The 11,149-nt window shown below is 39.1% G+C and overlaps 1 protein-coding gene across 3 annotated transcripts in view; it reads right to left on the bottom strand.

Annotated features, from left to right (window-relative positions):
- Ift74 (intraflagellar transport 74) overlaps nucleotides 1-11,149 on the bottom strand; it is a 76,886-nt gene that overhangs the window by 33,829 nt on the left and 31,908 nt on the right. For all 3 annotated transcript variants that reach the window (XM_031377862.1, XM_031377860.1, XM_031377861.1), the window contains exons 9-10: nucleotides 8,999-9,137; nucleotides 7,256-7,318 (exon numbers count right to left, since the gene is read on the bottom strand). In XM_031377862.1, coding sequence (XP_031233722.1) covers nucleotides 7,256-7,318; nucleotides 8,999-9,137 — 202 coding nt within the window. The remainder of the gene's footprint in view (nucleotides 1-7,255; nucleotides 7,319-8,998; nucleotides 9,138-11,149) is intronic.

The following is an 11,149-nucleotide window of genomic DNA, read 5'->3' as shown; positions in this document are numbered from 1 at the left end:
AAAAAAAAAAAAAAAAGCCCAGGACCAGATGGGGTTAGTGCAGAATTCTAGCAGACCTTCAAAGAAGACCTAATACCAATACTCCTCAAACTATTCCACAAAATAGAAACAGAAGGAATACTACCTAATTCGTCTTACGAAGCCACAGTTATACTGATACTTAAACCACACAAAGACTGAACAAAAGAAGTTCAAACCAAATTCACTTATGAATATCAATGTAAAAATACTCAATAAAATTCTCAAAAATGGAATCCAAGAATACATCAAAATGATCATTCACCATCAAGTAGGCTTCATCCCAGGGATACAGGGATGGTTCAGTATATGGAAATCCATCAATGTAATCTAGTATATAAACAAACTCAAAGGAAAAAAAACACATGATCATCTCATTAGATGCTGAGAAAGCATCTGACAAAATCCCACACTCCTTCATGATAAAAGTTTTGGAAAGATCAGGAATTCAAGGCCCATACCTAAATATAGTAAAAGCAATATACAGCAAACCAGTAGCCAACATCAAACTAAATGGAGAGAAACTTGAAGCAATTCCACTAAAATCAGGGACTAGACAAGGCTGCCCACTCTCTCCCGACCTATTCAATATAGTACTCAAAGTTCTAGCCCAAGCAATTAGATAACAAAAGGACAACTCAATTCTCAAATTCATCTGGAATAGCAAAAATCCAAGGATAGCAAAAACTATTCTCAACAAAAAGAGAACTTTAAGGGGAATCGGCATCCCTGACGTCAAGCTATATTATAGAGCAGTAGTGATAAAAACTGCATGGTATTGGTACAGTGACAGGCAGGTAGATCAATGAAATAGAATTGAAGACCCAGAATTGAACTTACACACCTATGGTCACCTGATCTTTGAAGAAGAAGTCAAAATCATCCAGTGGAAAAAAGACAGCATTTTCAACAAATGGTGCTGGCTCAAGTGTCAGTCAGCATGTAGAAGAATGCAAATCAATCTATTATTATCTCCTTGTACATAGCTCAAGTCAAAGTGGATCAACAACCTCCACATAAATTCAGATACACTGAAACTAACAGAAAAGAAAGTGAGGAAGAGCCTTGAACACAGCAGCTCAGGGGAAAATTTCCTGAATAGAACACCAATTACCCAGGTTCTAAGATCAACTATAGACAAATGGGATCTCGTAAAATTGAAAAGCTTCTATAAGGAAAAGGACACTGTCAACAGGACAAAATGCAACCAACAGATTGGGAAAAGATCTTTACCAATAGAGGGCTAATATCCAAAGAAATCAAGAAGTTAGGCTCCAGAGAACCAAATAACCATTAAAAATGGAGTACTGAACTAAATAAAGAATTCACAATTGAGGAATCTCAAATGGCCAAGAAACACCTAAAGAAATGTTCAGTGTCCTTAGTCATCAGGGAAATGCAAATTAAAACGACTCTGAGATCCCACCTCATACCAGAAAGAATGGCTAAGATCAAAAACTCAGGTGACAGCAGGTGTTGGCAAGGGTGTGGAGAAAGAAGAGTACTAACTATTGCTGGTGGGATTGCAAGCTGGTATACCTCCTCTGGAAATCAGTTTGGCAGTTCCTTAGAAAACTGAACTTAGTACTACCTGAAGACACAGTCATACCACTCCTGGGCATATACCCAAAAGATGCTCCAACATATAACAAGGACACATGCTCCACTATGTTCATAGCAGCCTTATTTATAATAGCCAGAAGCTGGAAACTACCCAGCTGTTCATCAACAGAGGAATGGATACAGAAAATGTGGTACATTTATACAATTACTCAGCTATTAAAAACAATGATTTCATGAAATTCACAGGCAAATGGATGGAATTTGAAAATATCGTCCTAAGTGAGGTAACCCAGTCACAAAAGAACACACATGGTATGTATTCATTGATACGTGGATATTAGTAAAAAGCTCAGAATACCCAAAATACAATTCACAGACCACATGAAGCTCAGGAAGAAGGAAGACCAAAGTGTGGATGCTTCAGTTCTACTTAGAAGGGGCAACAAAATAATCATGGGAGGGAGAAAGAAGGGGGAGGGGAAAGGTGGGTAGGATTAAGTGTGGAATGAGATGGGATGGGGAAAGTACAGTGGGTCAGGATATTGAAAGGAGGTGTGTAGCAGTGAGGTATGGGGAACTGGAGATAGCTTCTAGAAAGTCCCAGATGCCAGGAAAGCAAGAGGCTCCCAGGACCCAATGGGGATGGCATTAGCTGAAATACCCCACAAAGGGGAGAGAGAACCTGTAGAGACCATATCCAGAGATTAGGCATGGCCTGGTTAAGGGATGGGGTCACCCACCCTTCTCAAAAATATTAACCCAGAATATCTACTGTCTAAAGGAAGTACAGGGATGAAGAGTGGAGCAACAACTGAAGGAAAGGCCATCCAGAGACTACTCCACCTAGGGATCCATCCCATCTGCAGACACCAAACCCAGACACTATTGCTGATGCCAAGAAGTGCTTGCTGACAGGACCTGGTATAACTGTCTCCTGAGAGGCTCTGGCAGAGCCTGACTAATACAGATGCAGATACTCACAGCCAACCATTGGGCTGAGCACGAAGTCCCCAATGGAGGAGTTAGGGGAGGGACTGGAGCTGAAGAGGTTTGCAACCCCATAGAAAGAACAATATCAACCAACCAGACCTCCCAGAGCTCTCAGGGACTAAAGTACCAACCAAAGAGTACACATGGAGTGACCCATGCCCCCCAGCTGCATATGTAGCAGAGGATGGCCTTATCTGATATCAATGGGAGGGGAGGCCCTTGGTCCTAAGGAAAATCGATAACCCAGTATATGGGAATGCTAGGGTGTTGAGGTGGGAGTGGGTGGGTGGGGGAGCACCTCATATAGGGGGCATCAGATGAGGGTTTATGGAGGGGAAACATGGAACAGGGATAGCAACTGAAATATAACTAAATGAAATAACCAATAAAAAAGAATCATGGTGTTCTGAATAGTGTAAGAAGAGGAAATTTTAAATTTTCAAATAAACTCAACTTAATAATAATACTAATAACAACAACAACAAAAAAAAAACCCCACAATGCTCCATAATCTACATGACTGATGTCCTTGGACAGACACTAGAGCCCACACTGAGAACGCAAACTGAGTGTGTCGTTGCGCAGGCAACAACAGCAATGAAGAAGCTGCCTTAAGAAATACCAGTACAGGTGATTAGTAAGAAGCCAGAATGTTATAGAGTATCATAGGGAACACACTCTGCTAAAACACACCTTGATTATAGATGTCTACTCTCCACAACCACACAAAAAAAGTAACTGCTTACTCTTCAGTGACCTAGGTTGTGACCCTTAGTTACAGGAACTGAGAAGCTAATGCAGGTCGGACAGTTGCCGTGTACTTAGCACAGTTCTACTTTCACAAAAATTATCTCCAAAATGAAACAAATGTGATCAGATTCTTTTAGATAAAAAGATCCATAAGTTTTCACTAGCCACAGCTCTGCCTAGGTCTCAGAAGGCCTGCTGCTGCCAGGGACAACCAGGTGAGTTCCCCAATCCCCCACTACATCTTCTGCTCCACACCTTTAACCAAAATACCAGATACCTGCAGGCATCCGAGGTCACCAGGTGAGAACCCTAACCTAATTCCCTGGCTGCTGGCCCTTCTGGGCAAACCCAGCAGCAGCAAGCTCCACCTTGCCACCTATGCACTCCATTTCCTGAACCACATCCTAAAGGCCTGCCCCCACCCAGAAAACCAGCAGCCTGAAGCCATCATAGTCTACCAGCTCTGCCTGCATCCCTGGAAGCCTGCTGCTGCCAGAAACAACCAGCTTTGAGAGGCCTGCTGACATCAGGGACTACCAGCTATCAATCTGTAGCCCCAGAGACCTACTCCCATCAGGACTACCAGGCCTGCCAACACTAGGAACAACCAGATGGCTAAAGGTAAGCATAAGAACACAATCAATAAAAGCCAGAGCCCAGCTATCCTTTGACAGTAAGACTTGAATATCCTAACACATCTAAATCACAAGAAGATGACCTTAAATCTAATCTTATGCTGGGCAGTGGTGGCGCATGCCTTTAATCCCAGCACTTGAGAGGCAGAGGTAGTCAGATTTATGAGTTCCAGGCCAGCCTGGTCTACTGAGTGAGTTCCAGGATAGCCAGGCCACAGAGAAACCCTGTCTCAAAAAACAAGAAACAAACAAACAAAAAAACAAACCAAAAAAACCAACCAAACAAACAAACAAAAAAAACCAAACCAAACCAAACCAAAACAAAACAAAATTTAATCTTATGAAGTTGACAGAAATTTTAGAGAGGAGATGAATGAATCCTTTAAAGAAATACAGGAAAATACAATCAACCAGGTAGAGGCCCTTAAAGAGGGAACAAATAAAGGATTACAGGAGGAAAAAACCAAACAGGTGAAAGAAATGAATAAAACTGTTCAAGATCTAAAAATGTAAATAGAAGCAAGAAAACACAACCTGAGGCAATCCTAGAGATGGAAAACATAGGAAAGAGAGCAGGAACTACAGACACAAGCATTACCAACAGAATACAAGAAATGGAAAAGAGAATCTTAGGCACACTCATCAGACAGTTTAAAACCCAGAACAGCCTGAGCAGTTCTCATAGTCTCTTAGAGGTGACAGATGGAGCCTAGACTTCTATACCAAGGAGCAAAACTTTCAATCGGCATAGATGGAGAAAACAAAACATTCTATGAAAAACCGAATTTATCTTTCCACTAATCCAGGCCTACAGAGGCTACAAGAAGGAAAATTCCAACACAAGGAGGATAGCCACACCCAAGAAATAGTTAATTTCACACCAGCAAAACCAAAGGAAGAGAAAATACACACACACACACACACACACACACACACACACACACACAGAGTACCACTACCAACATCAAAATAAGAAATTAATAATCATATTAATGTCTCTCAACATCAATTGTCTCAATTCCCCAATAAAAACACACAGGCTAACAGAGTGGATGCATAAATAGGATCCATCGTTCTACTGCATTCAAAAAACACACCTCAGCAACAAACATAGTCATTACCTCAGAGTAAAGGGCTAGAAAAAGGCTCTGTTTCAAAGCAAACAGAGCCAAGAAATAAAAATAAAATAATAAAAAAATAAAAATAAAAAAATAAAATAGACTATCAACCAAAAGCAATCAAAAGATATATGGAAGGACACTTCTCACTCATCAAAAGAAAAATCCACCAAGATGATATCTCAATTTTGGACATCTGTGCCCCAAATGCAAAGGCGTCAACATTTGTAAAAGAAACATTGTTAAAGCTTAAATCACATATCAAACCCCACACATTAATAGTGGGAGATGTCAGCACCTTATTTTCACCAATTATCAGGTCATTGAGGCAGAAACTAAACAGAGAAATAATGAAAATAACAGATGATCATTTCAGCAAAACACAAAAGATTATACCTTCTTCTCAGCACCTCATGGGACCTTCCAAAATTGACCATATACTTGGTCACAAACCAAGCCTCAACAAATACAAGACTGAAATAACTCCTTGTATCCAATCACACCATCATGAATAAAAGCTCGATTTCAACAGAAAAGAGAGAAAGCCTACATACACATGTAAACTGAACAACTCCCCTACTCAATGATCAATGTGACAGGGAAGAATAAAGAAAGAAATTAAAGACTTTCTAGAATTCAATGAAAGTGAAGGTTCAACATACATAAGCTTAAGGATACAATGAAAGCAGTGCTAAGAGGAAAGTAAGTAGCGTTAAGCACTTTCATAAAGGAATTGGAAAGTTCTTATACTAAAGATTTAACAGTACACCTGAAAGCTCTAGAAAAAAAAAAGCAGCAGTGAACACACCTAAGAGGAGTAGAGGGCAGAAAATAATCAAACTCAGGGCTGAAATCAATCAATGAGAAACAAAGAGAATAATACAAAGAGTCAAGGAAACCAAGAAGTCTGAAATTTTTACATATATTTTTTTCAGTTTTAAAACCATACAACCTGCCTTTATTTTGTAAACTAAATCTCTTTTAAAAAGAAAACAGATGTAGAGAGAACTGGAGTTGGTAGGAGAGCATCTCTGAGATGAGCTAGAAGCCTAGGACAATGGGAACTCCCAGGAATCTAAGAGGGTGACCCTAAGACTCCTAGCAATAAGAGATATGGAACCTGAACCAGCCACCTCTTATAACCAGGCAAAACTTCCAATGAAAGGATAGGGACACAACCCCACCACAAAACCTGCTTACAAGATGTACACGGGTAAAGAGGGAGCAGAAACTGAGGGAATGGCTGACCAATGACTGGCCCAACTTGAGACTCATACTATGAGAGCCCACCCCTGACACAATTAATGATATTCTGCTGTATGTGCAGACAGGAGCCTAGTATATAGGCTCCAACTCAGAGACCTCACCCGGCAGCTGATAGAAACAGATGCAGAGACCCACTGCCAAACACTAGGCAGACCTCAGAGATCTTATAGAACATGGGGAAGGATTGAAATAACCAGAGGTCAAAGGCAACACACGCAAACATACAGAAAACTAACCTGGTCCCACAAGGGCTCACTGAGACTGAACCATCAATTAGAGAGCACACATGGGACAGATCTTGGACCCCTACACATATATATCAGATGTGCAGCTTCATCTTCATGTGGGGCCCCTAACAGAAGGAGCAGGAGCTTTCTCTGACTCAATTGTCTGCTTTTGGGTCCCTTTCGCCTATCTCCACTGCCTTGTCTAGCCTCAAAAGAAGGTACACATAGTCCTACTGCAACTTGATATGCCAGGGCTGGTTGATACCCATGGGAAGCCTCCCCTTGGGAGGAGAAGGGGAAGAGAAGCCTTGATTGGGATGTCAATTAAATTAATTAATTAATAAAAAATAAAAGAAGAGTGGAAGTGTTACACCCTCAAATGATTTATCCCCACACCTTTTTCCTGGTTTAGTCTATGGTTTATCTAAACTGCTGTTAATTTTTTTTCACTGCACTATAGGTCAATGACTGGCTCTGCATACAGTAGTATCTGAAGAAATGTAACAATCCAGAAAATCCAGAAAACCCAATCTACTTCTTACCAATCTGAGACCTTTGTGGTCCAGAATGGGAAGAAAATATATTAAACTCCTGTTAATAAAATGTAGAGTGCTTGGTTCTGGCTAATGTTCCCCTGAATTATCCTTCAGAGCTTGGTGACAGAACACTCCCATAACTTTATACTCACAGTTTCCAGGCTCTCCTTTTTTATGTTCAATGAATCTAGCTGTTGCTGAAGTGTATCTAATTCCTAAAGGGAAAAGGGAAAATTTAAAGGAATAACTTTTTTTCTTCATGTTTTAACACATCATGTATGAATAGGATAAAGTAAATCCTATAAATATACTCAATTTATATCTCGCATATTGGTTATAACTTACCAAGGTTTTATCCTATTTGGAATAGCTTCTATTAGTTCTAAAATCCTTCTCACATACCTTCTAAAACCTTGTATGTTGGGGCTAGAGAGATAGCTCAGTGGTTAAGAGCACTGACTGCTCTTCCAGAGGTCCTGAGTTCAATTCCCAGCAACCACATCTGGTTCACAACCATCTGTAATGGGATCTGATGCCCTCTTTTGGTGTGTCTGAAGACACCAACAGTGTACTCATATACATAAAATAAATAAATAATTCTTTTAAAAAAATCCTTGTATGTTTGTCACAATTATTTTGTCAGTATTTTGATTATAGTAGTTATCAAAGACTTTCAAACTAATGATGTCATTGTTCAAAATAAAGATTTAAAATTCTAATAATTTTTAGCCACATGTTCACATCTTTTGCCTAACTCCTTTAGAGTCAAGACTTATACATAGTAGGGGACAAAGGGAAAAAGAAATAGAAGGAGCAAAGAGGGAGGGAGGACAGAAAAATGGAGAAAGGAAAGAAGAGAGGGAGGGAGGGAGGAAGGGAGAGAGGGAGCAATGAGGGAGGAAGGACAGAAAAATGGAGAAAGGGAAGAAGAGAGGAAGGGAGGGAGAGAGGGAGGGAAAGAGGGAGGGAGGGAGAGGGAAGGAAAGACAATTGACCAGAGGGAAAAAGGAGAAAGGAAAGGGAGGAGACATGAAGGAGAAATGAAGGAGAAAGAACCATTGATCATTCATAACCCTTGTACAAAATTTAATATACTTTGTAATAGTTTGGCAGTTCTACAATATGCTTTCTTCGATGACTCATTTACCCAAAAAATTTGTCCAAGATAAAAAATATTCTAAATGAAGCAATATCTGAGAAATAAATAATATTCATTACTGGCAGTTATTGGCCCAATTTTTTGGTATTCTTCAGTTTAGGGCCATCAGGGCTTGAAGAAGCATTGGTGTTTAACACTGGGAGGGTTATCATCAAGCACCTGAAAGTTCCTTTAGGCAACATGACTAGGAAACCATTCAAATCAGGAACATAACAGGTTAAAAGGCTTGTCGCTAATCAAACAAGGAGGAAAATGAAAGAAAATTAAGATCCATGTGGCTCTGGCCTGTGAACCCCTTTAATCTCTATTAAAAGTCCATAAAAACCCAAGATTTTAGATAATGTGTGCATGTACTTGGAAGACAGAGGTAGGAGGATCTCTGTGAGTTCTATGCTAGCCCTGTCTATAGAACAAGTTTCAAGGCAGCCATGGCTACATTGTGAGACCCTGCCTCAAATACATAATTATATCCAAGTGTTTTCTTATATATTTATGACATGCAAAGCTGAAGATGCAGAGAAGTAAACTATTACATGTTCTTTTAAAAGCTAGAACTATGCAGCATAAGAAAGTGAATCCTATACCAGTGTCTTCCACACTTAGATGACTGTGGGATCACAAAGAGACTATTATGAGTAGGTCCAATTCACTCTCAGAGACCCTGGTTATCAGTTTTGAATTGTACTTTGAGAAATATGGTGCTCCACGCCTAGCATACAGTCCAGAGTAATATCACCTGCAACAGCTTCTCATTTGTGGTTTTCATTTCTATGTACTTGACTTGTTTTTCAGGAGACATATTTTTGATAATGCCATCTGCTGCTTGCTTTTCTTGTTCAACTTCTTCTTCTACACTTCTGATTTGCTTTTCCTTCCTGAAATCAAAAGCATACAAAGTCTCTCTTAGTGTACTGAGGGGGGAAAAATAAAATTATTTTGAGGCACCTAAAACAAAATCAACCATATAAAACTTGATTATATCAGGTCAGACTTAATATACTTTACTCATCTGCATCCTCAAATCCAATTTATTTATTGTTGAATACATAAATCCAATTTATCTATTCAAAGGTATGACTAAAACAGAGAGATTATCATATATAATCTCTCAGGCCTTATACATCTGAGGGTTCACTTGATGGTGATATAGTCCAAAAGTAAATTTTAGTTTTAAAACAGTGATTTTCAAACATCTGTTAGTCATAGCATTCTCTGATCAAGTTAAAATCTGTATAGAAAGTTACTGTGTAAATCATGTAAAGCAAGGCAGCTCTGACTGAACTAGCCAATTCAGAGAGCTCCACTACCATGTGAATTATTCTTAGGACTCATTTATTTTGTCTTCTGTGAATGAGTGTTTTGCATGCACATATTTATGTGCTCCATGTGTGGGCCTAGTGCCTGCAGATGTCAGAAGAGGGTGTCAATCCCTGGAACTGGAGTTTCAGGAGTAGTAAGCTATTATGTACATGCTGGGAACCACATCCTAGTCCTCTGCAAGAACACTTCTCTTAACCACTGAGCAATCATACCAGCCTCACAATTTGAGGTTTTTAAAAGAAAAACCATGGGTTTGGTGAGATGGCTCAGTTGGTCTAATGCTTGCTGCACAAGCCTGATTATCTTTCAATCCATGGAATAATGCAAGACAGAACTAAATGCACACATGTACCATGTCACATGAGTACCTATATACACATGTACACACACAATAATAATGATGATGATGATCTAATAAAAACTTAAAACCAAATTATACCTTAAGATCAATAATATGCTTATACTTGCTTTTACCTATTGTTTTAAATACAAGGGGTATTTAACAAACATATTTTAGCACCATAACACATTAATTTCCTGAAAAATATAACTACTGTATAATAATAACAATGATTACCCTAATCATGTAATCACAATATATTCACAAGAAATACCACTAGTGTGCACTGTATTTTATTTTTTACATAGTCAATTACTAGTAGGGTAGAAAAACTTTCTTTTTAAAGAAATAGTATTTTTATTAACCCTTTAAGAATTCATATAATGTATTTTGATACCTACCCCATCTCGAATATCTGCCTTCTCTACCATCATATAGCTACCTCTCCCAACTTTCTGAGTCATCTCTCCTGCCCCCAGTCTAGTGTAGTCTGTGTTACATAATTCTCTTGGGAATGAGGACTGCCTCATAGTATGTAGGATCTACCAGGAACCATTAAAAAAAAAATCAGGCTAGAGAGATAGCTCTGCAGTTAAGAGCACTGACTGCTCTTCCAAAGATCATGAGTTCAAATCCCAGCAACCACATGATGGCTTACAACCATCTGTAATGAGATCTGATGACCTCTTCTGGGGTGTCCGAAGATAGCTACAGTGTACCTACATATGATAAATAAATAAATCTTTTAAAAAAATCTGAGAAAAAATCTGAGAGGATGTATTTGCTAGGTATTGTGGCCCATGAGTTTAATCACAGTACTTAAGCCACAGAGGTAGGCAGATCTCTGTGAGTTCAGAAACAGCCTGGTCTACATAGGAAGTTTTGGGCTAGCCAGGACTGCAGACTGTGAGCTTGTCACAAAAAAGAAAGGAAAAAAAGGAAAGAGTGAGTTTGGTTTAACATAAATTTTTGTACAAAGGTCATAGTTTGGGATTTTTCACTGTTTTTTCAAAAATCTGATTAAAAATCTATCATTAGTTACTGTCTTTTACTCATAGATAACAACTTCTACTCTCTTCAATCAGATAACAGCTAAGTCCATTAGGGCCATGTACTCCATACCTTCTATACACTCAGACCCTACAACTAGCCAAAGGAACCTAAACTTAGAGCATTTACTACAGACATCTCAGAGTATGAAACAGACACCCAGGAATTTCTTTCTTT

This window comes from Mastomys coucha, unplaced genomic scaffold (assembly GCF_008632895.1).
Source record: "Mastomys coucha isolate ucsf_1 unplaced genomic scaffold, UCSF_Mcou_1 pScaffold18, whole genome shotgun sequence".
Classification (NCBI taxonomy): domain Eukaryota; kingdom Metazoa; phylum Chordata; class Mammalia; order Rodentia; family Muridae; genus Mastomys; species Mastomys coucha.
This window is presented reverse-complemented; position numbering and strand designations above follow the sequence as displayed.